The sequence below is a fragment of the Coregonus clupeaformis genome, chromosome 31 (genome assembly GCF_020615455.1).
Source record: "Coregonus clupeaformis isolate EN_2021a chromosome 31, ASM2061545v1, whole genome shotgun sequence".
Classification (NCBI taxonomy): domain Eukaryota; kingdom Metazoa; phylum Chordata; class Actinopteri; order Salmoniformes; family Salmonidae; genus Coregonus; species Coregonus clupeaformis.
In genome coordinates this window covers 13995768-14023454 of record NC_059222.1, presented here as the reverse complement: position 1 = coordinate 14023454, position 27687 = coordinate 13995768, and the positions used below count along the sequence as shown (strand labels likewise).

The window sequence follows — 27687 nt, the reverse complement described above, 5'->3', positions numbered from 1 at the left end:
GGGCGGCATGCCAAATTTCTTCAGCCGCCTTAGGAAGTAGAGACACTGTTGCTCCCTCTTGAGGGGTGGTGGTGTTGTTGGTCCATGTCAAGTCGGTGATCTGGACGCAGAGGAACTTAAAAATGCTGTGTGTGTGTGTGTGTGTGTCTCTTACCCAATGCTGAGTCATTGATTGCTCTAAACACTACCCTACATGCAGGACTGTTCTCAATAGTCAGCATAGTACTGTATGTCATGGTGCTGGTGGGGCTCCTCTGTGAGTGTCCTCTCCCACTCCTCTCCTGGCTGTCACTCAGTAGGGCTTCTTGTCACTGTGGCATCTGTGCTGGCTGGCTCTGTCACTTCCTCTGTTCTGCTGGGAAACTCAGTCGTGTTAGTAAACTTCCACTTCCATACTGTACTGTACACTGACAGAGTGGCATTCAGTAGACTGGTGTACTTAATCTCTTATCACTCCTCAGTCCTCTGTGTTCGCCTGACTTGAACCCTGAGCCAACTCAACAGTGCTGAGTTGTTCTTGCTGTAGTCCAGTTGTTGTGAGGCATCGTCAGTGGGGCAGATGTTTCAACCGCCTCTCTTGACATGCAGCATGGCCCAGTTGGGGCATATTCTCTGTCTCATGACAGAGAAAAGGGCAAACAGTCACAGTATCCTAAGGGCATGCCACATATCTATTTATTATGGCCATCGAGATGTTAGCTATTAAAATCAGATCCAACAATAATATCAAGGAATTAGAAATCCAGGGCTTAAAAACAAAGGTGTCATTGTACGCTGATGATTCATGAGGCTGTGAATCCCTCCACAGCCTCATAGAGTGTCACGGTTTTGGCCGAGGCTGCCTCTCTCCCTTGTTCGGGCAGGCTTCGGCGTTCGTTGTCTCCGGAATACTAGCTGCCACCGTTGTATGTTTCATGTTCGTTTGCTTTTGTCTGATTGTTGTCACACCTGTTTTCATTTAGTGTCATTAGTGTCCTATTTAGTTCTCGTTGTGTTTGTCAGGTGTTGTGTGTTATTGATTTTTGTCTGTCGTGTGTAGGGCTGATGTTCGCTATTTTGCTCGGTTGAGCTTCCCTCCACTGCGTGGAGTGTTTACGCACCTGTGTAGTGCGCATTTGTTTTGTTCGCCTTCGTGCGTTATTTCGCCTACGGGCAAGTGTTCTCGTTTTTCCTTGTTGGAGAGTTACTAAAGTCTGTTGGACTATACTTCGGTGTCCTGCGTTTGATTCCACCACTACACCCACCTACAGCACGCGTGACATAGAGGATCTAGATACATTTTCTAACCTCACTGGATTACAACCAAATTATGACACATGTACTATATTACGTATTGGATCACTAAAAAATACAATTTTTACATTACCATGTAGTTTACCAATAAAATGGTCTGATGGTGATGTGGATATACTCGGAATACATATCCCAAAGGAAATAAATGATCTCACTCCAATACATTTTAATAGAAAGTTAGCAAAAATAGACAAGATCTTGCTACCATGGAAAGGTAAATACCTGTCAATTTGTGGAAAAATTACCCTGATTAACTCTTTAGTATTATCCTAGTTTACCTATTTGCTTATGGTCTTGCCTAAGCGAACTGTTTTTTAAAAATTATATGGACAAAAAAATATTCCATTTTATTTGGAACGGCAAGCCAGACAAAATTAAACGAGCCTATTTATATAATGAATATGAATTCGGAGGACAGAAATGATTAAATATTAAAGCATTAGACCTATCACTAAAAGCTTTAGTCATACAAAAGTTATACTTAAATCCTAAATGGTTCTCTAGCAAATTAGTAAGATTGTCTCACCCAATGTTCAAGAATGGCCTTTTTCCCTTTATTCAGATTACAACCTCTCACTTTCAGTTATTTGAAAAGGAAATCATCTCCCAAATATCACTACTTCTAAAACAAGCCATAGAAAGTTGGTTGCAATTTCAATTTAATCCTCCAGAAACGACAGAACAAATAATGCAACAAATATTGTGGTTAAACTCAAATATACTAATTGACAAAAAAACTATTTTTTTTGACAAAATGTTTAAAAAAGGTATAATCTTCGTAAATGATATCATCGGTAGGACTGGTGGAGTTATGTCGCACAAAAACATATGGAAATATCTGCTCTACCCAAAATTACAACCAAATAATTGCAGCCTTACCGCAAAAGTGGAAGAGGAAAGTGGAAGGGGGAGAAAGTAAGGAACTTGTCTGTCGGCCTTGCATTAAAGAACATAATTGGTTAAAGAAAACTGTGATAAATAACAAATTATACCAGTTTCATTTAAGGACCAAAAGATTGACAGCCGTCCCATATAGATTGCAAAATAGTTGGGAAGAGATTTTTGACGTACCGATCCCATGGCATAGTGTTTATGAACTGATACGCAAAATGACACCGGATTCAAAACGTAGAATCTTTCAATTTAAATTATTATATACAATTCTTGCTACCAATAGAATGTTATTTATATGGGGGATACAATCTTCCCAGCTCTACAGATTTAGCTGTGAAGAGACAGAATCATTAGATCATTTGTTTTGGTACTGTCCATTTGTAGCATGTTTTTGGACACAGGTCCAGGAATGGCTAAAGGATTGCAATATTTACCTGGAGCTAACCTTGCAGATAGCATTACTGGGTGATCTGAAAAGTCATAGGCAATCGATCAATAATATAATAATACTTTTAGCAAAAATGTTTATTTAAATTTACAATCTGTAGAAACAATGAGAATAGAAAGGTTCAGAACTTTTGTAAAACATCACAGTACAGTTGAAAAATATATGGCAAATAGAAATCCTATATGGATGGTGTTAAGAGATAGATGGGTGGTGTTGAAGGATGGGACTAATAACAACTAACAACAACTAATAACAAGATAACTAATAATGTAAGCATACTGTGTCCATAATAAGTATATACAGTGAGGGAAAAAAGTGTTTGATCCCCTGCTGATTTTGTACGTTTGCCCACTGACAAAGACATGATCAGTCTATAATTTTAATGGTAGGTTTATTTGAACAGTGAGAGACAGAATAACAACAAAAAAATCCAGAAAAACGCATGTAAAAAATGTTATAAATTGATTTGCATTTTTAATTAGGGAAATAAGTATTTGACCCCTCTGCAAACATGACTGAGTACTTGGTGGCAAAACCCTTGTTGGCAATCACAGAGGTCAGACGTTTCTTGTAGTTGGCCACCAGGTTTGCACACATCTCAGGAGTGATTTTGTCCCACTCCTCTTTGCAGATCTTCTCCAAGTCATTAAGGTTTCGAGGCTGACGTTTGGCAACTCGAACCTTCAGATCCACAGATTTTCTATGGGATTAAGGTCTGGAGACTGGCTAGGCCACTCCAGGACCTTAATGTGCTTCTTCTTGAGCCACTCCTTTGTTGCCTTGGCCGTGTGTTTTGGGTCATTGTCATGCTGGAATACCCATCCACGACCCATTTTCAATGCCCTGGCTGAGGGAAGGAGGTTCTCACCCAAGATTTGACGGTACATGGCCCCGTCCATCGTCCCTTTGATGCGGTGAAGTTGTCCTGTCCCCTTAGCAGAAAAACACCCCCAAAGCATAATGTTTCCACCTCCATGTTTGACGGTGGGGATGGTGTTCTTGGGGTCATAGGCAGCATTCTTCCTCCTCCAAACACGGCGAGTTGAGTTGATGCCAAAGAGCTCGATTTTGGTCTCATCTGACCACAACACTTTCACCCAGTTCTCCTCTGAATTATTCAGATGTTCATTGGCAAACTTCAGACGGGCCTGTATATGTGCTTTCTTGAGCAGGGGGACCTTGCGGGCGCTGCAGGATTTCAGTCCTTCACAGCGTAGTGTGTTACCAATTGTTTTCTTGGTGACTATGGTCCCAGCTGCCTTGAGATCATTGACAAGATCCTCCCGTGTAGTTCTGGGCTGATTCCTCACCGTTCTCATGATCATTGCAACTCCACGAGGTGAGATCTTGCATGGAGCCCCAGGCCGAGGGAGATTGACAGTTATTTTGTGTTTCTTCCATTTGCGAATAATCGCACCAACTGTTGTCACCTTCTCACCAAGCTGCTTGGCAATGGTCTTGTAGCCCATTCCAGCCTTGTGTAGGTCTACAATCTTGTCCCTGACATTCTTGGAGAGCTCTTTGGTCTTGGCCATGGTGGAGAGTTTGGAATCTGATTGATTGATTGCTTCTGTGGACAGGTGTCTTTTATACAGGTAACAAGCTGAGATTAGGAGCACTCCCTTTAAGAGTGTGCTCCTAATCTCAGCTCGTTACCTGTATAAAAGACACCTGGGAGCCAGAAATCTTTCTGATTGAGAGGGGGTCAAATACTTATTTCCCACATTAAAATGCAAATCAATTTATAACATTTTTGACATGCGTTTTTCTGGATTTTGTTGTTGTTATTCTGTCGCTCACTGTTCAAATAAACCTACCATTAAAATTATAGACTGATCATTTCTTTGTCAGTGGGCAAACGTAAAAAATCAGCAGGGGATCAAATACTTTTTTCCCTCACTGTAGGTTGTAGGGTTGAGAGTTTTTGTGGAAGAGCACAGTTAGAAAGATATGGCATATAGAAGCAAACCGGATGGACATCATGAAAATGATTAGAGAGGTTGAGAGTAGAAGAAGTTCAGGAGAAAAAACAAACAAAATATAATTATTGTAAAATTGACTGTGTCCATAAAATGTACAGTGGGGAGAACAAGTATTTGATACACTGCCGATTTTGCTGGTTTTCCTACTTACAAAGCATGTAGACGTCTGGAATTTTTATCATAGGTACACTTCAACTGTGAGAAACGGAATCTAAAACAAAAATCCAGAAAATCACATTGTGTGATTTTTAAGTAATTAATTTGCATTTTATTGCATGACATAAGTATTTGATCACCTACCAACCAGTAAGAATTCCGGCTCTCACAGACCTGTTAGTTTTTCTTTAAGAAGCACTCCTGTTCTCCACTCATTACCTGTATTAACTGCACCTGTTTGAACTCGTTTCCTGTATAAAAGACACCTGTCCACACACTCAATCAAACAGACTCCAACCTCTCCACAATGGCCAAGACCAGAGAGCTGTGTAAGGACATCAGGGATAAAATTGTAGACCTGCACAAGGCTGGGATGGGCTACAGGACAATAGGCAAGCAGCTTGGTGAGAAGGCAACAACTGTTGGCGCAATTATTAGAAAATGGAAGAAGTTCAAGATGACGGTCAATCACCCTCGGTCTGGGGCTCCATGCAAGATCTCACCTCGTGGGGCATCAATGATCATGAGGAAGGTGAGGGATCAGCCCAGAACTACACGGCAGGACCTGGTCATTGACCTGAAGAGAGCTGGGACCACAGTCTCAAAGAAAACCATTAGTAACACACTACGCCGTCATGGATTAAAATCCTGCAGCGCACGCAAGGTCCCCCTGCTCAAGACAGCGCATGTCCAGGCCCGTCTGAAGTTTGCCAATGACCATATGGATGATCCAGAGGAGGAATGGGAGAAGGTCATGTGGTCTGATGAGACAAAAATAGAACTTTTTGGTCTAAACTCCACTCGCTGTGTTTGGAGGAAGAAGAAGGATGAGTACAACCCCAAGAACACCATCCCAACCGTGAAGCATGGAGGTGGAAACATCATTCTTTGGGGATGCTTTTCTGCAAAGGGGACAGGACGACTGCACCGTATTGAGGGGAGGATGGATGGGGCCATGTATCGCGAGATCTTGGCCAACAACCTCCTTCCCTCAGTAAGAGCATTGAAGATGGGTCGTGGCTGGGTCTTCCAGCATGACAACGACCCGAAACACACAGCCAGGGCAACTAAGGAGTGGCTCCGTAAGAAGCATCTCAAGGTCCTGGAGTGAACTAGCCAGTCTCCAGACCTGACCCCAATAGAAAATCTTTGGAGGGAGCTGAAAGTCCGTATTGCCCAGCGACAGCCCCGAAACCTGAAGGATCTGGAGAAGGTCTGTATGGAGGAGTGGGCGAAAATCCCTGCTACAGTGTGTGCAAACCTGGTCAAGACCTACAAGAAACGTATGATCTCTGTAATTGCAAACAAAGGTTTCTGTACCAAATATTAAGTTCTGCTTTTCTGATGTATCAAATACTTAAGTCATGCAATAAAATGCAAATGATTTACTTAAAAATCATACAATGTGATTTTCTGGATTTTTGTTTTAGATTCCGTCTCTCACAATTGAAGTGTACCTATGATAGAAATTACAGACCTCTACATGCTTTGTAAGTAGGAAAACCTGCAAAATCGGCAGTGTATCAAATTCTTTTTCTCCCCACTGTATATATATATAAACATGGGGGATTGGAAGTGATGCAGACAATTACATTGATGGAAGTTACAATCTATCTGCAATATTAAGCTGAACTACCCCCTAAAAAAATAAAAATATAAGGGCATGCCATATAGCTCTATTTTCCTAAATGTTTCTGTTGATCCAAGTCTTCTGGATTGGGTTATAGACAGAAAATGTGATAAACTAGGTATATGTGGCTGAGAATGGCGGAGTTATTTTGCATAATTGTCCAACACCAGCCATTTAGGGGAGTGAGAGCCCACACTCAGTGGAGCGAGAGAAAAGCTGCTTAGAATATGTCATGGGATTCCAGCTAAGCTAGCCTATTAAGTTAACACCTGTTCAGAATGGAGAAAATACTCCGTTTCCTCTTGAACTGCATTGTCTTACGTCAGATGGCGTTACTCCTACACGACGCTTGTCTCTCAACCGAACTGTTCAGTTAGTCACACATTTGTGTAACAGATAATCACTATCGAGATGTCTATCTTATGACGTGTACGTCCATGGCTAGCATAATATTGCAACATAACATTGCTGGTGTAGCACATGGGGATGTGTGAAACGTACTCCTCAGCCTTAAGTGTCCCGCTTGTGTCGCCTCATTAGCTAGATTTTGAGGTGGCGTGTTCGACTAAGATGCTTGAGGAGGGCGGTCACATGTGTTTGTGAGGCAGAGGTCCTGAGTTCGCGGCAGGTATGGGTCGAATCAGGAGGAAGTGGTACTCGCTAAGCAAGCAGCGTGATGTCCTTCACACTGGCATAACATTGCAAGTTCAGAATGTGTCGCTATTACATTAGTCTATAAAACTGATCCAGTGTACACCTCACTTGAGGAAGTCCAGTGTTATTCTATTATTTTCTGTTGTATTTTATTCTATTACATTCTATTCTATTCTAAGCCAAACAGATTTGACTTGTGTTATTTCACATCCGCCTCCCCCAAATTTGTAATATTCGAACATTCTCGACACCTTTCCTGTTATGTGGAAATGATCTGTTGACAGGTTGGCTGTTCGCTGCCGGTGTCTGAGTCGGGTGTGAATACATTCCCAAAATGGATGTATGTCATTTGCATTCTTGCTGTGATTGCGTCATTAGGCAGGCTGACAGACATTTGCATTTTTCAGTGCTGTTAAATTTAGAGAGGATGATTATTCAATAGAAGTCTATGAGGATGTTTGACATTCTGTTCTATGTTATACTGTAAGTGTCACCTTTACCTCCTGATAGTTTTAAATGCCCAAGGAATGTGGTTAGTTGATTTGGTATCGTAATGTATAGGACTAATGCATAGGAAGTGTTGGCTTGGTGTTCTGTATACTATATGGCACTGTAACAATCATGTTTCTCTTGAGCTAAAGTTGTACCTGTGACCAAACTCAAATGAGTCGACTTGGATAAGCTTTGCTGCGTGTTAGTCATTTCAATGTGCTGACGCAATCTCATAAGCTCTCTCTGACTCCCCCTCTCTCTTCTGTCTCCGTCTGTCTCCCCCATCTCTTCTGTCTCCGTCTGTCTCCCCCTCTCTCTTCTGTCTCTGTCTGTCTCCCCCTCTCTCTTCTGTCTCTGTCTGTCTCCCCCTCTCTCTTCTGTCTCCGTCTGTCTCCCCCATCTCTTCTGTCTCTGTCTGTCTCCCCCTCTCTGTCTCCGTCTGTCTCCCCCTCTCTCTTCTGTCTCTGTCTGTCTCCCCCTCTCTCTTCTGTATCCGTCTGTCTCCCCCTCTCTCTTCTGTCTCCCCCTCTCTCTTCTGTCTCCGTCTGTCTCCCCCTCTCTCTTCTGTATCCGTCTGTCTCCCCCCCCTCTTCTGTCTCCGTCTGTCTCCCCCTCTCTCTTCTGTATCCGTCTGTCTCCCCCCCTCTCTTCTGTCTCCGTCTGTCTCCCCCTCTCTCTTCTGTCTCCGTCTGTCTCCCCCTCTCTCTTCTGTCTCTGTCTGTCTCCCCCCCTCTCTTCTGTCTCCGTCTGTCTCCCCCTCTCTCTTCTGTCTCCCCCTCTCTCTTCTGTCTCCGTCTGTCTCCCCCTCTCTCTTCTGTATCCGTCTGTCTCCCCCTCTCTTCTGTCTCCGTCTGTCTCCCCCTCTCTCTTCTGTATCCGTCTTCTCCCCCTCTCTTCTGTCTCCGTCTGTCTCCCCCCCTCTCTTCTGTCTCCGTCTGTCTCCCCCTCTCTCTTCTGTCTCCGTCTGTCTCCCCCTCTCTCTTCTGTCTCCGTCTGTCTCCCCCTCTCTCTTCTGTCTCCCCCTCTCTCTTCTGTCTCCGTCTGTCTCCCCTCTCTCTTCTGTCTCCCCCTCTCTCTTCTGTCTCCGTCTGTCTCCCCCTCTCTCTTCTGTATCCGTCTGTCTCCCCCCCTCTCTTCTGTCTCCGTCTGTCTCCCACTCTCTCTTCTGTCTCCCCCTCTCTCTTCTGTCTCCGTCTGTCTCCCCCTCTCTCTTCTGTATCCGTCTGTCTCCCCCTCTCTCTTCTGTATCCGTCTGTCTCCCCCCCTCTCTTCTGTCTCTGTCTGTCTCCCCCTCTCTCTTCTGTATCCGTCTGTCTCCCCCCCTCTTCTGTCTCCGTCTGTCTCCCCTCTCTCTTCTGTCTCCGTCTGTCTCCCCCTCTCTCTTCTGTCTCCGTCTGTCTCCCCCTCTCTTCTGTCTCTGTCTGTCTCCCCCTCTCTCTTCTGTCTCCGTCTGTCTCCCCCTCTCTCATCTGTATCCGTCTGTCTCCCCCTCTCTCTTCTGTCTCCCCCTCTCTCTTCTGTCTCCGTCTGTCTCCCCCTCTCTCTTCTGTATCCGTCTGTCTCCCCCCCTCTCTTCTGTCTCCGTCTGTCTCCCCCTCTCTCTTCTGTCTCCGTCTGTCTCCCCCTCTCTCTTCTGTCTCCGTCTGTCTCCCCCTCTCTCTTCTGTCTCTGTCTGTCTCCCCCTCTCTTTCTGTCTCCGTCTGTCTCCCCCTCTCTCTTCTGTCTCCGTCTGTCTCCCCCTCTCTCTTCTGTCTCCGTCTGTCTCCCCCTCTCTCTTCTGTCTCCGTCTGTCTCCCCCCCTCTTCTGTCTCCGTCTGTCTCCCCCTCTCTCTTCTGTCTCCCCCTCTCTCTTCTGTCTCCGTCTGTCTCCCCCTCTCTCTTCTGTATCCGTCTGTCTCCCCCTCTCTTCTGTCTCCGTCTGTCTCCCCCTCTCTCTTCTGTATCCGTCTTCTCCCCCTCTCTTCTGTCTCCGTCTGTCTCCCCCTCTCTTCTGTCTCCGTCTGTCTCCCCCTCTCTCTTCTGTCTCCGTCTGTCTCCCCCTCTCTCTTCTGTCTCCGTCTGTCTCCCCCTCTCTCTTCTGTCTCCCCCTCTCTCTTCTGTCTCCGTCTGTCTCCCCCTCTCTCTTCTGTCTCCCCCTCTCTCTTCTGTCTCCGTCTGTCTCCCCCTCTCTCTTCTGTATCCGTCTGTCTCCCCCCCTCTCTTCTGTCTCCGTCTGTCTCCCACTCTCTCTTCTGTATCCGTCTGTCTCCCCCCCTCTCTTCTGTCTCCGTCTGTCTCCCCCTCTCTCTTCTGTATCCGTCTGTCTCCCCCCCTCTCTTCTGTCTCCGTCTGTCTCCCACTCTCTCTTCTGTCTCCCCCTCTCTCATCTGTATCCGTCTGTCTCCCCCTCTCTCTTCTGTCTCCCCCTCTCTCCCCCTCTCTCTTCTGTATCCGTCTGTCTCCCCCCCTCTCTTCTGTCTCCGTCTGTCTCCCCCTCTCTCTTCTGTCTCCGTCTGTCTCCCCCTCTCTCTTCTGTCTCCGTCTGTCTCCCCCTCTCTCTTCTGTCTCTGTCTGTCTCCCCCTCTCTCTTCTGTCTCCGTCTGTCTCCCCCTCTCTCTTCTGTCTCTGTCTGTCTCCCCCTCTCTCTTCTGTCTCCGTCTGTCTCCCCCTCTCTCTTCTGTCTCTGTCTGTCTCCCCCTCTCTCTTCTGTCTCCGTCTGTCTCCCCCTCTCTCTTCTGTCTCTGTCTGTCTCCCCCTCTCTCTTCTGTCTCCGTCTGTCTCCCCCTCTCTCTTCTGTCTCCGTCTGTCTCCCCCTCTCTTCTGTCTCTGTCTGTCTCCCCCTCTCTTCTGTCTCCGTCTGTCTCCCCCTCTCTCTTCTGTCTCCGTCTGTCTCCCCCTCTCTCTTCTGTCTCCGTCTGTCTCCCCCTCTCTCTTCTGTCTCTGTCTGTCTCCCCCTCTCTTCTGTCTCTGTCTGTCTCCCCCTCTCTCTTCTGTCTCCGTCTGTCTCCCCCTCTCTCTTCTGTCTCCGTCTGTCTCCCCCTCTCTCTTCTGTCTCTGTCTGTCTCCCCCTCTCTCTTCTGTCTCCGTCTGTCTCCCCCTCTCTCTTCTGTCTCCGTCTGTCTCCCCCTCTCTCTTCTGTCTCTGTCTGTCTCCCCCCTCTCTTCTGTCTCCGTCTGTCTCCCCCTCTCTCTTCTGTCTCCGTCTGTCTCCCCCTCTCTCTTCTGTCTCTATCTGTCTCCCCCTCTCTATTTTCTATCATTTGGGTGTTCTGTGTCACTGTGTGTGTGTGTGTGTATGTGTGTGTGTGTGTTGTCTCCTTCTGTATGTGTGTGTGTGCTTTCTGCTCCCAGCCCCCCTGCGGAAAGCAAAATTTGTGGAGAGCCCTCGCATTCCACAATCAGAGCTTGGCTCCCCTACGCACACCTCCTGTACTGCCAAGAACCACGGCCTGGATACATACTGCCCCGGTAAGTCTGCTCTGCTCCTCAAATCCACACAGCTATGGCCTTGTTTGTTTTTCAATGTTTTTACTTTGGTATGTTTTATAGTACTGTCTGTCCGTCTCTGTGTGTCTGTCCGTCAGTCTGTCCGTCTGCATATGGGTGAGTGCAGATTGAATGTGTGTATCAGAGCTAAGCAGTGTTCGGTTCTGTCTTTCACTGCATCTTTTACAGACACCGCTCATCGCTGAGGTCATTAGCTGAATTGCTTTCCTAACGCTCCCCCGTTCAGTCTTTCTTTGTCACTCTATCTAATCCTCTCCCTCGCTCCCTCTCTCTTGACCTCTCTCTCTCTCTCTCTACCTCTACCACTTCCCCTCGCTCCCTCTCTCTCTACCTCTCTACCTCTCTCCTTCACTCGCTCCCTCACTCCTCTCCCACACCTCGTCTTTGGTTTCTGTTTAGATCACAGCGGACCTTTCCTCTGTAGCCCTGCAGAGTCCAGTTCCCTCTCTCCATCCCTCCCCAAGCCGTCCCTCCATCCCCCTCTTTCCCACCACGGGAGGACATCATCAACTTGGGTCAATCAAGGATAGAGTAGCTCAATTCAAATATGTTTTTTCCTGTATCTATTTTTTTCATCTTTCCTGTAATCTGGTCTCTAAGTGCAGTCATTGAGAATGGCGGCATATAGCTTGGTAATATCTCCATGACATTTGTGTTGGTATACAATCTTCCTGTATGGATTTTACTCAGATGAACACTAATCAACGGATGAAGACGTGAAGAAAAGTAGGATAGAGTCATTTCAATATGACAGACAGAGCACTTCACACCGTCTCCATCTGCCAGTATCTCCAAGGCCTTTGCTCTATGCGTGTGTTAAGTATATTCTGATATCTGCTCTCTAATGTTGTAGTGAAGAGTTTGATGTTGCATTGAATCTGCGACATAATCTGTATCAACAGGAAAGACTGTCTGGTAGTAGTCAGTTAAATGTGATGATGGTATGCTGTTAGGACTGTGTGACAGTAGTATGGATTGATTTGAACAGGTATTCTGCTCAGTAGGGAAAAGCCAACAAAAGATTAGCTTTGACCTCCCACATGGAACGAATGGCAGACGTGTTAGCTTTTATCAAGAGGTCTTAGGGAATGTGTAACAGCCTGATTATGAGTTTAACATCTGTTCTTAGGACAGAATACCAGACCACAGTTCCCACTCTGCCTTGTGGCTGTGTCTATGTGTGGGCTTGTGCGCGCGTGTGTGTGTGTGTCCGACCAATCCTCATAGCCTCCACTGTTGTTTTACTGTACAGTGTACAACCCATCCTACTGTACAGTATGTGAACAACTCCTCTTTGATGGTAGTATCCATAGAGATCCAATTAAATTATTCTAATTCCTAATTCTATGGTAGTAGTCATAGAGATCCAATTAAATTATTATAATTCCTAATTCTATGGTAGTAGCCATGTAATAGTGTTCCAGTGGCCCTCCTCTGCTGTGGCAACTGGTAGTATGTGTAGATGTGTGGGGGAATTTGGGGGCTTACTTGGCTTAACCCTCCTCTCTCACCTCACCTGAAACCCCTGATCTGCTGTGGTCTGGGGCTGGGGCTCCCCTGCCTGCTCCACACATGGCCAGCTCCTCTCTCCTCCTTCGGCATTAGGCAGGCAGGTTCAAAAATCGAATCAGATTGTACAAGCTTCGTAAACAACAGCTGTATACTAACAGTGAAATGCTTACGGGCCCTTCCCAACAAGGCAGAGAGAAAAATAGAAAAATAATAACACAAGGAATCAATACACAATGAGTAGCGATAACTTGGCTATATACACAGGGTACCAGTACCAGGGCTGGAGTCAATTCCATTTAAATTCCTGTCAATTCAGAAAGTAAACCAAATTCCAATTACACATTTCATTAAAAAGCATTGAGGATCATTGACATTAGAATTTCAGTGTACTTCCTGAATTGAAATGGAATTGACCCCAACCCTGACCAGTACCAAGTCGATGTGCAGGGATACGAGGTACATTGCATTCCGAAAGTATTCAGACCCCTTGACTTTTTCCATATTTTGTTACGTTACAGCCTTATTCTGAAATGGATTAAATAGTTATTGCCCCTCATCTATCTACACAAAATACCCCATAATGACAAAGCAAAAATAGTTTTTTTTTGACATTTTTGCAAATGTATTAAAAATAAGAAACTGATATCACATTTACATAAGTATTCAGACCCTTTACGCAGTACTTTGTTGAAGCACCTTTGGCAGCGATTACAGCCTCAAGTCTTCTTGACTCGAGGTCCTGAGCGCTCTGGGCAGGTTTTCATCAAGGATCTCTCTGTACTTTGCTCCGTTCATCTTTCCCTCGATCCTGACTAGTCTCCCAGTCCCTGCCGCTGAAAAACATTGCCACAGCATGATGCTGCCACCAACATGCTTCACCATAGGGATGGTGCCATGTTTCCTCCAGACGTGACGCTTAGCATTCAAGCCAAAGAGTTCAATCTTGGTTTCATCTGACCAGATCATCTTATTTCTCATGGTCTGAGAGTCCTTAAGATGCCTTTTGGCAAACTCCAAGCGGGCTGTCATGTGCCTTTTACTGAGGAGTGGCTTCCGTCTGGCCACTCTACCATAAAGGCCTGATTGGTGGAGTGCTGCAGAGATGGCACGGGCTGTGCTGGACTGGATACACGCACCACTGGTCTGGTGCGGGGAGCAGGTACAGGGTGTACCGGGCTGGCGACACGCACCACTGGTTTGGTGCGGGGAGCAGGTGAGGGGCTTACCGGACTGGATACACGCACCACTGGTTTGGTGCGGGGAGCAGGTACGGGGCGTACCGGGCTGGCGACACGCACCACTGGTTTGGTGCGGGGAGCAGGTATGGGCCGTACTGGACTGGAAACACGCACCAGTGGAGCGGACTACTCTGGCTACGGAGTGGAGCCGCTGACCGGAGCTGGACCATGCACCGGTGGAGCGGACTGCTCTGTCTCCGGAATGGAGCCGCTGACCAGAGCAGGATCAGGCGCCGATGGAGCGGATTGCTCTGGCTCCGGAGTGGAACCGCTGACCGGAGCTGGACTGGGCACCGGTGGAGCGGACAACTCTGGCTCCGGAGTGGAGCCGCTGACCGGAGCTGGACTAGGCACCGGTGGAGCGGACTGCTCTGTCTCCGGAATGGAGCCTCTGACCGGAGCTGGATCAGGCACCGGTGGAGCGGATTGCTCTGGCTCCGTAGTGGATCCGCTGACCGGAGCTGGACTGGGCACCGGTGGAGCAGACTGCTCTGGCTCCGGAGTGGATCCGCTGACCGGAGCAGGACTGGACCCCGGTGGAGAGGACTGCTCTGGCTCCAAGGAGTGGAGCAACCGACTGGAGCTGGATCAGGCACCGGTGGAGCGGATTGCTCTGGCTCCGGAGTGGAGCAAACTTCCGGACCCGTATCCATCCCCATCTCTGGAGCAGGACTAAACGCCGTGCCCAGCCCAAGGTGTAGAAACACCACCTCTCTCGCTCCAATGTACTCACTACGCGCACCATTGCGCTGCCGAGCGCCTGGATCCTGCTCGCCTGCCGTTGCATACGTTCCTCCAAAGATCCGGACGGACCGACTGTACCTGCTGAATCCATTTTAGGTGCGTGTTTCTGTCCTGGAACGGGCCGTGCCGGACTGGGAACAAGCACCACTGGCTTGGTGCGAGAAGCAGGCACGGGGCGTACCGGGCTGGGAATTGGCGTTGGAGATGTACGACTGTTCCTGTCCTTCTCTCTCCGCGCCCAATCCTCCTCCAGTGAGGACTCCTCCGGGAGCCCCCATGAGTTAGGGAACAGAAACTCATCGTCGTCGTCATCCTCTGACTCCTCAGTGTAAAACTGTTCCCATTCCTGCTCCCATGGTCGTAGGGACTCCAACTGGAACCCCACCGGGTGCAGTGGTCGGGGCTCTTCTCTCTCGATCCGCAGGTCTTGGAGGACCTCTAAAATAGCGGCCTCCTCCTCTCTAGTCAGCCCTTTCACGGCCTCCTGCTGCCTCGTCGTCCACCCCGTGAGCCCCCCCCCCCCCACACAATTTTCTTGGGGCTGCTTCTCGGGCTTCCTCTTCGGCCGGCATCGTTGATGTCACCGTTGATCCTCTCCTACCCGGGCTTCCTCCTTCATTGCCTTACCGTAACGGACGGCCTCCTCCTCTGTGATTTTCCCCCAACCGAGGAGGACATCTACCAACGTAGCCTCCCGTTGAGTACCAGGCGTTTGCTCCTTCTGGGCACAAAATGTGGAAAAAGTCTGAATACTTTCCGAATGCACTGTAGGTAATAGGGGTAAAGTGACTGGGCAAAAGGATAGATAATAGACAGTAGCAGCTTATGTGATGAGTCAAAAGAGTTAAAAAAAAGGGGGGTCAATGCAGATAGTCCGGATAGCTATTTGGTACTCTATTTAGCAGTCTCATTGCTTGGGGGTAGAAGCTGTTCAGGGTCCTGTTGGTTCCAGACTTGGTGTATCGGTACCGTAGCAGAAAGAACAGTATATGACTTGGGTGGCTGGAGTCTTTGACAAATTTTAGGGCCTTCCTCTGACTCCGACTGGTATAGAGGTCCTGGATGGGCCATACGCGCTACCCTCTGTAGCGCCAAGCAGTTGCCATACCAAGCGGTGATGCAGCCAGTCAAGATGCTCTCAATGGTGCAGCTGTATAACTTTTTGAGGATCTTAGGGCCCATGCCAAACCTTTTAAGCATCCTGAGTGGGAAGAGGCATTGTCATGCCTTCTTCACCACTGTGTTGGTGTGTGTGTGTGGACCACGTTAATTCCTTGGACGGCCGGGGGAGAAACAGATGCATCCGGCCGTCCGCAGAGGAACACATTCCTCCACGCTGCCCACCACGCCACCAGATAGTTGCCATGGCAACCATCTGTCTCTCTTCAGGAATCAGAGCGAAGAGGACTAAGAGAGGGAGAGGGGGCAAACACACAAGAGCTCGCTATATATTAAAATTCGGTAGGAGGAGTGTAGGCTGATTGATGTCTTACCGACAAGGAGGAATGCTTGGAGTTTCACTGAGGGTATGTTTGGAATGTTGCGAAAGCCTTTTTCTTCTCGCTTTTGAAAGCTATCCGAGATCTAGACTATCGCTTGGATGAATACAATAACAAGCAGTATGTTGCAATGTCTGTATGCTCAAGTAAATACAGTTGAAGTCGGAAGTTTACATACACTTAGGTTGGAGTCAAATTTCTTGTTAACAAACTATAGTTTTGGCAGTCGGTTAGGACATCTACTTTGTGCATGACACAAGTACTTTTTCCAACAATTGTTTACAGACAGATTATTTCACTTATAATTCACTGTATCACAATTCCAGTGGGTCAGAAGTTTACATACACTTGACTGTGCCTTTAAACAGCTTGGAAAATTCCAGAAAATGATGTCATGGCTTTAGAAGCTTCTGATAGGCTAATTGACATAATTTGAGTCAATTGGAGGTGTACCTGTGGATGTATTTCAAGGGCTACCTTCAAACTCAGTGCCTCTTTGCTTGACATAATGGGAAAATCAAAAGAAATCAGCCAAGACCTCAGAAAAAAAATGGTGGACCTCCACAAGTCTGGTTTATCCTTGGGAGCAATTTCCAAATGCCTGAAGGTACCAAGTTCATCTGTACAAACAATAGTACACAAGTATAAACACCATGGGACCACACAGCCGTCATACTGCTCAGGAAGGAGATTAACGTACTTTGGTGCGAAAAGTGCGAATAAATCCCAGAACAACAGCAAAGGAAGATGCTGGAGGAAACAGGTACAAAAGTATCTATATCCACAGTAAAACGAGTCCTATATCGACATAACCTGAAAGGCCGCTCAGCAAGGAGAAGCTACTGCTCCAAAACCACCATGAAAAAGCCAGACTATGGTTTGCAACTGCACATGGGGACAAAGATCGTACTTTTTGGAGAAATGTCCTCTGGTCTGATGAAACAAAAATAGAACTGTTTGGCCATAATGACCATCGTTATGTTTGGAGGAAAAAGGGGGTAGCTTGCAAGCTGAAGAACACCATCCCAACCGTGAAGCACAGGGGTGGCAGCATCATGCTGTGGGGGTGCTTTGCTGCAGGAGGGACTGGTGCACTTCACAAAATAGATGGCATCATGAGGAAGGAAAATTATGTGGATATATTGAAGCAACATCTCAAGACATCAGTCAGGAAGTTAAAGCTTGGTCGCAAATGGGTCTTCCAAATGGACAATGACCCCAAGCATACTTCCAAAGTTGTGGCAAAATGGCTTAAGGACAACAAAGTCAAGGTATTGGAGTGGCCAACACAAAGCCCTGACCTCAATCCTATAGAAAATGTGTGGGCAGAACTGAAAAAGTGTGTGCGAGCAAGGAGGCCTACAAACCTGACTCAGTTCCACCAGCTCTGTCAGGAGGAATGGGCCAAAATTCACCCAACTTATTGTGGAAGGCTATCCAAAATGTTTGACCCAAGTTAAACAATTTAAAGGCAATGCTACCAAATACTAATTGAGTGTATTTGAACTTCTGACCCACTGGGAATGTATTAGCAGTCTCATTGCTTGGGGGTAGAAGCTGTTCAGGGTCCTGTTGGTTCCAGACTTGGTGTATCTAAAATAAATAAAAGCTTAAATAAATAATTTCTCTCTGCTATTATTCTGACATTTCACATTCTTAAAATAAAGTGGTGATCCTAACTGACCTAAGACAGGTAATTTTTACTAGGATTAAATGTCAGGAATTGTGAAAAACTGAGTTTAAATGTATTTGGCTAAGGTGTATGTAAACTTCCGACTTCAACTGTATATTCAAATAAAGCCACGTATGAGGCTTACCTATATCAATAGACACACACACAGTGTTTTTGTTTTAATGGTAGACTCCTTATTCACTGGATGTAAGGAGGTGTGTGTGTGTGTGTGTGGCTGTAAGGAGGTGGTGATTTATCCCTTACTATGTTCTACCTTTGGGGATCTGTTGTACAGGATCAATGACCTCCCAGGACCACTTTACTGTGTCTGGCTGTGTGGTATTATTTAGAGTTTTGAGGGTGCTATAATGTGTAGTTACTGCAGTCGCCTGTGTGTGCATTGTTTTTTATGTAGTATGCATGAATGACATAGTAAACACCATCCCAATGGCACCCTTTCACCTTGGTCTAATGGTCTAAACCTCACAGGTCTGTTTACCTATCGGTCTTTTCTGACCAGTCAGTCTGAGGGAGGGGAGGGATGGTAGGGAGAGAAGGGAAGGGAGGGAGACCTGGGTTGTATTCATCAGTGCAATTATTTAGTAATGAAAACAAGTGTTTCTTATTGGACAAGTTGAGGTAGGTCCCGCCCTGTTTCAGCCCGTTTGCTTCTGTTTGGTTCCTTTTGAATACACCCAAAGAAAGCAGCCTGTCTACAGTGTCTCACCACTGTTTAGTTGAGCACCATCACCTTCTGTCAGCTGTCTTTCTTTGACATTCCCACGACCACATCAAACACCCATACACAACACACAGCAGAGAGAAACCAGCTCTTCAGCTGAGATCAACACATTACCCAGCAACACCCCGCCCATAACAAAGTAGTCCACCAGCGGCAGTATCAGGTATTAGTTTAATAACAACATCCTGGTATTGTGACCTCATGACCAGACCAGAGCAGGATCTAAAGACATATAAACAGTAATGATGACTGTGAAATCTCCAGCGTTGCTAGAAGTCTCTTCTTTCTAATCATCATATGATACTACAGTAGTTTCAGAGGATATTCAGTCCCTCTCCAATATAGGTGTATACATGCCAGTAGACAGTGTGAGTAGAGTGATTCACATCTACTATTTCTCCCTCTATCTCTCTCTCTCTCTCCCTCTATCACTCTCTCTCTCCCTCTATCACTATCTCTCTCTCTTTCCCTCTATCACTCTCTCTCTCTTTCCCTCTATCACTCTCTCTATTGCTCTCTCTCCCTCTATCGCTCTCTCTCTCCCTCTATCGCTCTCTCTCTCCCTCTATCGCTCTCTCTCTCCCTCTATCGCTCTCTCTCCCTCTATCGCTCTCTCTCTCCCTCTCTCCCTCTATCGCTCTCTCTCTCCCTCTATCGCTCTCTCTCCCTCTATCGCTCTCTCTCCCTCTATCGCTCTCTCTCTCCCTCTATCGCTCTCTCACTCCCTCTATCGCTCTCTCTCCCGCTATTGCTCTCTCCCTCTATCGCTCTCTCCCTCGCTCTCTCTCTCTCTCTCTATCGCTCTCTCTCTCTCTATCGCTCTCTCTCTCCTCTATTGCTCTCTCGCTCTCTCGCTCTCTCTATCGCTCTCTCTCTCCTCTATCGCTCTCTCTTTCCCTCTATCACTCTATTCCTCTCTCTCTCTCCCTCTATTGCTCTCTCTCTCTCTCGCTCTCCCTCTATCGCTCTCTCCCTCTCTCTCTCCTTCCCTCTATCGCTCTCTCTCTCCTTCCCTCTATCGCTCTCTCTCTCCTTCCATCTATCGCTCTCTCTCTCCTTCCCTCTATCGCTCTCTCTCTCCCTCTATCGCTCTCTCTCCCTCTATCGCGCTCTCTCTTAGAAACACTCACTCACACACAGACAGACACACACACACACACACACACACACACACACACACACACATACATACACACACCCTGCCCTCACACAGGTGAGGGGCATATTCACTTACCTCATCCAAACACAACGCTGACTGTTTGAGATGGGAACAGTTGTATGTGTGTGTGTGGAGGAATCTTTACAGGCATGACTAGAAGGGGGGTTGGTTGTCTCCGCCAGTGTGTCCAGTTCAGTCTCAATCTCTGGAGAATTGACCTCTGATGCACAGCTCTGCTCTCGGGGGTGGTTCAGGTAGAGACTGTCTCTTATTTCTACTCTACTAGGTTTCTACTCTACTCTACTATATGCCTTCTCCCATTCGTGTTTTCTTTGTGATTTTGTGATTGGTACAGAAAATTTTTCAGCAGGAGAATATGTAGCTAACATGTTCAGGTGTTGCACATTTATCTGAGTTGGGGCTTGAACAGGTTAAGGACATTTATCCAGCAGTTTGTTTCTTGGTTTTGATCTGAATCTTTTAATTTTCATGTGCTAGACTGCTCCTTCTATAGTCTATCCAAGGTGTGGTTGCCTTCCAGGTCAAGAGAGTTGGTTTACTCTGTTTTACTTGTTTTACACTTATTCACAAACACACTCCTTCTTTTTCCACTCCTTCTCTCCTCCCCCCTCTCTCTTCCTCCTCCTCCTTCCCCCCCTCTCTCTCTTTGTCACTTTCCCCCACACTCTCTCTCTCACTCTCTCTCAATTTCAATTTCAATTTAAGGGCTTTATTGACATGGGAAACTAATGTTAACATTGCCAAAGCAAGTGAAGTACATAGTAAACAAAAGTGAAATAAACAATAAATATTAACAGTAAACATTACACTCAGAAGTTCCAAAATAATAAAGACATTTCAAATGTCATATTATGTATATATACAGTGTTGTAACAATGTGCAAATAGTTAAAGTATAAATGGGAAAATAAATCAACCTAAATATGGGTTGTATTTACAATGGTGTTTGTTCATCACTGGTTGCCCTTTTCTTGTGGCAACAGGTCACAAATCTCGCTGCTGTGATGGCACACTGTGGTATTTCACCCAGTAGATAAGGGAGTTTATCAAAATTGGGTGTGTTTTCGAATTCTTTGTGGATCTCTGTAATCTAAGGGAAATATTTGTCTCTAATATGGTCATACATTTGGCAGGAGGTTAGGAAGTGCAGCTCAGTTTCCACCTCATTTTGTGGGCAGTGTGCACATAGCCTGTCTTCTCTTGAGAGCCAGGTCTGCCTATGGCGGCCTTTCTCAATAGCAAGGCTATGCTCACTGAGTCTACATAGTCAAAGCTTTCCTTAAGTTTGGGTCGGTCACAGTGGTCAGGTATTCTGCCACTGTGTACTCTCTGTTTAGGGCCAAATAGCATTCTAGTTTGCTCAGTTTTTTTGTTAATTCTTTCCAATGTGTCAAGTAATTATCTTTTTGTTTTCTCATGATTTGGTTGGGTCTAATTGTGTTGCTGTTGTCCTGGGGCTCTGTGGGGTCTGTTTGTGTTTGTGAATAGAGCCCCAGGACCAGCTTACTCTCTCTCTCTCCCTCCCCCACTCTCTCTCTCCTCTCTCTCTGTAGGGGAGTCAAGCGGGGAGCTGGGGCCCCCTCCATCGGTGGATGAGGCAGCCAACACATTGATGACGCGCCTGGGCTTCCTCTTGGGAGACGAAACTAGTGAGGGGCCAGACGGAGAACATTACAGCATGGACGAACAAGACGACAGACAGGTGTGTGTGTGTGTGTGTGTGTTTGGCCATTCCACAATGCTAACCCCTCCTCTCTCTACTGCTATCACTGAGGAAATGGTGCTGGAAATTTCCGCTCTGAGACGAAAAACCTCAGTATTCGTGATATCTTGAGATTCCATTTGGTGTTTCTCTATTTCTGATTCCATTTGAGAAACACACATACCTGGGATGTGATGACTTCCCTTCTATCTGATATTTTGATGATCTCCTTGTTTACAGCCTGTTGATACACATCTGTAAGCCAGGACAAAAGATCAAAGGAAACTCACAAAATTGCCCTCCACCAAGGAATTTTACATTCCCAATTTTTCAGTTTCTACACCGAGCATAAACTGTCTACATCCCTAATAAGGCCATTATATAACAAAGTTCTTAAATTATTTATTTTGCTTGGTGCCTCAACTTCAGTCGTCGTTCATTAATATATTCTGCCACTTTGGTGTGCTGATATCCAGCAGATTGACTAAGTCTAATATTCTCTCACTACTGACTGAACCTAGGCTGCTAAATGGCATTTGCTGCGGGGACTTGCTTCCATTCAGCCACAAGAGCATTAGCGAGGTTGGACACTGATGTTGGACGATTAGGGCTGGCACGCAGTCAGCCAATTCATCCCAAAGGGTGTTCGAAGGGATTGGGGTCATGGCTCTGTGCAGGCCAGTCAAGTTCTTCCACACCGATCTCGACAAACCATTTCTGTGTGGACCTTGCTTTGTGCATGGGGGCATTGTCATGCTGAAACAGGAAAAGGCCTTCCCCAAACTGTTGCCACAAAGTTGGAAGTACAGAATCGTCTAGAATGTCATTGTATGCTGTAGCATTAAGATTTCCCTTCACTGGAACTAAGGGGCCTAGCCCGAACCGTGAAAAACAGCCCCAGACCATTATTCCTCATCCACCAAACTTTACAGTTGGCACTATGCATTCGGGCAGGTAGCGTTCTCCTGGCATCCACCAAACCCAGATTTGTCCATCAGACTGCCAGATGGTGAAGCGTGATTCATCACTCCAGAGAACGCGCTTCCACTGCACCAGAGTCCAATGGGGGCGAGATTTACATCACTCCAGCCGACACTTGGCATTGCGCATGGTGATCTTAGGGTTGTGTGCGGCTGTTCGGCCATGGAAGCCCATTTCATGAAGCTCCCGACAAACAGTTATTGTGCTGACGTTGCTTCCAGAGGCAGTTTGGAACTGCCCACACAGGAAAAATATAAACACAACATGCAACAATTTCAAAGATTTTACTCAGTTACAGTTCAGACGATCCCGCAGGTGAAGAAGCCAGATGTGGAGGTCCTGGGCTGGCATGGTTATATGTGGTTTGCGGTTGTGAGGCCGGTTGGATGTACTGCCAAATTCTCTAAAACTATGTGAGAGGCAGCTTATGGTAGAGAAATGAACATTCAATTCTCAGGCAACAGCTCTGTTGGACATTCCTGCAGTCAGCATGTCAATTGCACGCTCCCTCACAACTTGAGACATCTGTGGTATTGTGTTGTGTGACAAAACTGCACATTTTAGTGGTCTTTTATTGTCCCCAGAACAAGGTGTACCTGTGTAATGATCATGCTGTTTAATCAGCTTCTTGATATGCCACACCAGTCAGGTGGATGGATTATCTTGGCAAAGGAGAAATGCTCACTTAGAGAAATAAGCTTTTTGTGCGTATGGAAAATGTCTGGGATCTTTGATTTCAGTTCATGAAACATGGGACCAACACTTTACATGTTGTGTTTATATTTTTGTTCAGTGTATATATATATATATCTTGGCACAATAAGTCTGTTTTTAAGCACTACAGCAGATTACCTGCTTTCTGTACCTCAAACCTAATTTGACAAGTCTACGTTTACAGAAGAGGGAGACAAACAACGTCAGAGAACGAGAGATATGGAGAGAGCGAGAGGAGAGCGAGATTAAGAGCAAGAGTGTGTGAGAGAGATATATACAGAGACATAGAGGGCCCTGTTGCTTCAGGTAGGTGTGTTATGGACTGTATAGGTACGGGCTGATGCAGTGTGGCTAACCGATTAGACTGATAGAGCATGCTAGATGTTAGTGCTGTTACGCTGTAGTGGTGGGGGTGTATAGAGTGGCTTCTTGCTTTAGAAAGAAGGGTCATAGGGCTCTGGTGAAAAGTAGTGCACAATGTAGGGAATAGGGTGCCATTTGGGATGCAGTCAGTGACTCATCGTGGACCCCTGCCGTGTGTGCTCCCTCTACAAAGTCACAGTTTCCGATATTTTCTTCACAAATATAGCCTGCCCTAAATATCTTGTTTGATATATAAACAGCTAATGTTTATTTTAGATCCATGAAAAGACATTGAAACCTTCAAGGGTGGCAATATGAGGATATTAAAGTATACGTTTCCTTTTACTGTTAAAATCTATATACAATTAACTTTGATGGGCTACAGTAGGTAGGATAGTTACAGTAGCTGGGATCTCTGCAGGATAGCTAAAGCCTATTGGCTTAGGGAGGAAGGTGACCTTCTCAACCTCCAGAAAGCCGGCCATTAATTGCCTCTCCCCTCTCCACCTCTCCGCTTCTTCACGCATCCAAGTTCAATCTAATTCTACCGTGCTTTTTAAGGTCAGATGGTCAGACTAACACACAGAGGAGACATCCCAAATGGCACCCTATTGCCTATGTAGTGCACTACATTTGAAGTAGTGCACTATATATGGAATAGGGTGCCATTTGGGACGCAACCAGGGTGCACTAGCCCAGCAGATGGAGGTTATACTGCTTGATGTTGTGATGTCACGAGAGGCTGTGTCCTGGAGGGACGTTACATCCCCCTGAGGTGGCTGCAAACCCAGACAGCTATGGCTCCATCTGCTGGTATGGTCGGGAACTCCACCCCTCTATGGCCAATCTTCCCACGCAGCTGAAACAAATGAGGAGCTGATGAGCTGAAGGTTTGGGAAGGGAAGAGACACAGTCTCCAACCTGGGCTCTCTGGAGGACAAGAGTGCTGCACGTCCACTTCCAGGAGGAATATAAGGATTTGGAGATACTTACCTTTGGGGAAATACTCACCTTTGGATATATGCACCGGTGGAAATACGTGTGGGACATTTGGAAGGACGTTTTGCTGGGTTGGCCACTAGCTGCAACGTGGAATACAGTAAGACTGGGGAAAAGTTATTTGAGCGAGTGAGAGTTATGATTTTGGATGTGGAAGAGACATCCCTGAACTGTTAACCCTTAAAGAGCCACAAGAGAACAGAATTGTGTTATACTTTCGTTAGTTTCCCAAGACCTTTAATAAAATCCTTGTTTTGATTGAACCTGGTCTCCTTGCACTACTTGAGCAATCCCGCTGAAAGCTGTGTAGCCTCTCGTGACATCACAGATGGTGGAGAATACGGGCACGCTCCAGCGTTAATAGTGCATGTCAGAGGAGGATACCGAAGGTTTGATCACCCAGTTTTCCAAGTTGGCCGTAGGCTCCCCACCGACTGAAATGGAGGACATATTGAAAGCCCTTGTTGCTGGCCAGCAAGCCCAGATGCAAGCAAACGTGGCTCTCTTGGAGGAGCAAAAGAAAGCCAACCTTCTGAAGGCAGAGGAATTGCAGTTGCAGAGACAGAGGGTTGTCCAAAATACCCGCCCAATAAAGGCAAGTGACTTTATATCTAAGATGGGAGCTACCGATGACATTGAGGCATACCTGCATGCATTTGAGGCCACGGCCACTAGGGAAGCCTGGCCCAAGCAACAGTGGGTTGGTCTGTTAGCCCCCCTTTCTAACCGGGGAATCACTGAATGCTGTCCGGGACCTGGGCCCTGACCAGGTTACTGACTATGATGCCCTGAAGTCTGAGATCCTCAGCAGATATGGACTCACAAAGTTTGGTATGGCCCAGCGCTTTCACAGCTGGACCTTCCAACCAGACCAACCTCCTCGGGCGCAGATGCATGAACTTGTCCGAATCGCAAGGAAATGGCTGGATCCGCAGAGGAATACAGCAGCGGCGGTGGTGGAGGCCGTTGTGGTGGATCGTTACCTACGCGCCCCTGCCTTATGAGGCAAAACGGTTCATCAGTCAACAGGCCTTGACCACGGCTGATCTGACCGTGGAAGCTGTGGAAAAGTACCAGGCCACAGCGGAGATGCTGAATGCTTCCCGAAAAGACCCCAGGAGTGCGGCCCCACCACAAATGGGAAGAACCCGTCCAAAGGACCCCCAAGGTCTCGAACCCAGCCACGTCAGGACTTATCCCGGCTCCAGGGGGAGCCAGAAACCAGGCGGGTCCAAGAAGAGTACACCAGGAGGGGGGAAACTCGACAGTGTTACCGGTGTGGGGAGATGGGACATATCTCCTGGCAGTGTGGGAAACCAGCCGATGAACCTATGCCCACTGCGGAGTCCTTCAGCTCAGCACCCACACACCGTTTTGCCTCGCTCTTGGGAGTCGTAGATGGCGGCCCAGATCGACCCCCCACCTGCCCGGTAACTGTGAATCACCATGATGTGGAGGCCTTACTGGATTCTGGTAGCCGGGCCACCCTGGTGCGTAAGGATTTGGTGGGCCCAACGTGTCTGACCCCGGGGAAAGTCCTCCCAGTTTCCTGTGTCCATGGGGACACCAGAGAATACCCCATTACTGAACTTACAATGACCAGCACACGGGGAACCATACACACGACGGCGGGGGTGGTTGATTCCCTCCCCGTCCCTGTCCTAATTGGACGAGACTGCCCAGCCTTTTACCCACTCTGGAGAGAGTCTCAGGAGAGGATAACCCGAGTACCTCGGAAACGGAGAGGCAAGACTCATGCTGGGAAGGCTCCGGTGCAATCCTCCGAGTTACTCACTCCCGCCCGGGCTCTGATAGGGATGGCAGGTGCCCAGACCGACACAGAGACGGAGCTACAGAATCTGGACAAAGAACTGTCTGGTCTGAAGGGGACCGCTGAGAGGTATCGTTTGTTAAAGCAACAGTTAGACATGAAGACAGAAGAGTTAGATATCCTCCAGGCTAAACTCCAACAGAGCTCCTTCCCTAAGCAACAGGAGGAGCTGGAGAGGCTGCGCAGGACCATCGAGGAGTGTGAGGAGACCCTGCGCAGTAGTAAGGAGGTCCAGAAGAAGGCAGAGGAGAAGTACAAGGTGTTGGAGAACAAGATGAAGAATGCGGAGGCAGAGAGAGAGAAGGAACTGAAAGCTGCTCAACAGAAGCTAAACTCTTCTAAAACCAAGGCTGATGCGTTCAGTAAGAAACTCAAGGAGAGACAACAGGAGGCTGAGTCCCTGGTCCTAGAGTTGGAGGAGTTGAAGAGAGAGCAGTCTGGCAAGCACCACGGCAATGCGGACGCCCTCTCCCGGCGTGATGCCTTCTTCGCTGCCTTTACCCCGACGAGGACGTCGGTCCCGAGGAGGGGGATGTGTGATGTCACGAGAGGCTGTGTCCTGGAGGGACGTTACATCCCCCTGAGGTGGCTGCAAACCCAGACAGCTATGGCTCCATCTGCTGGTATGGTCGGGAACTCCACCCCTCTATGGCCAATCTTCCCACGCAGCTGAAACAAATGAGGAGCTGATGAGCTGAAGGTTTGGGAAGGGAAGAGACACAGTCTCCAACCTGGGCTCTCTGGAGGACAAGAGTGCTGCACGTCCACTTCCAGGAGGAATATAAGGATTTGGAGATACTTACCTTTGGGGAAATACTCACCTTTGGATATATGCACCGGTGGAAATACGTGTGGGACATTTGGAAGGACGTTTTGCTGGGTTGGCCACTAGCTGCAACGTGGAATACAGTAAGACTGGGGAAAAGTTATTTGAGCGAGTGAGAGTTATGATTTTGGATGTGGAAGAGACATCCCTGAACTGTTAACCCTTAAAGAGCCACAAGAGAACAGAATTGTGTTATACTTTCGTTAGTTTCCCAAGACCTTTAATAAAATCCTTGTTTTGATTGAACCTGGTCTCCTTGCACTACTTGAGCAATCCCGCTGAAAGCTGTGTAGCCTCTCGTGACATCACAATGTATAGAGGTGCTGTGTGTGTTAGTTTTCTGCTAGCCTCTCACAGACCGACCCTGTAAATGTGCCGATTGACTGCTCTCTTCCAAACCCTGAGTACAGGTGACAGCTCTTACTGGGCCTGCCTAACTCAATGACTGTACAGGCCCCAACCCCCGTAGGCCCCAGGGGTGGGGGGGAGAGGAGACGGAGATGAACGGGGACACGTAACGGGCAGCATGCGACCTGACCTGGCTCTCTGTTGTCCCGTCACTACACTGACTGACTCACACTGACCAGGAAGACCAGGGGCGGTCTGACTGTTTCATAGACTGGATACAAAGGGGGCTAAGCAATTGAGGCT

At 47.2% G+C, this 27687-nt stretch overlaps 1 protein-coding gene across 2 annotated transcripts in view; it reads left to right on the top strand.

Moving 5' to 3' along the window:
• The window catches only part of tanc2b (tetratricopeptide repeat, ankyrin repeat and coiled-coil containing 2b), a 261716-nt gene that overhangs the window by 170374 nt on the left and 63655 nt on the right, over window positions 1-27687 (top strand). For both annotated transcript variants that reach the window (XM_045209787.1, XM_045209788.1), the window contains 2 exons: window positions 10879-10995; window positions 21174-21322. In XM_045209787.1, the coding sequence (XP_045065722.1) occupies window positions 10879-10995; window positions 21174-21322 (266 nt within the window). The remainder of the gene's footprint in view (window positions 1-10878; window positions 10996-21173; window positions 21323-27687) is intronic.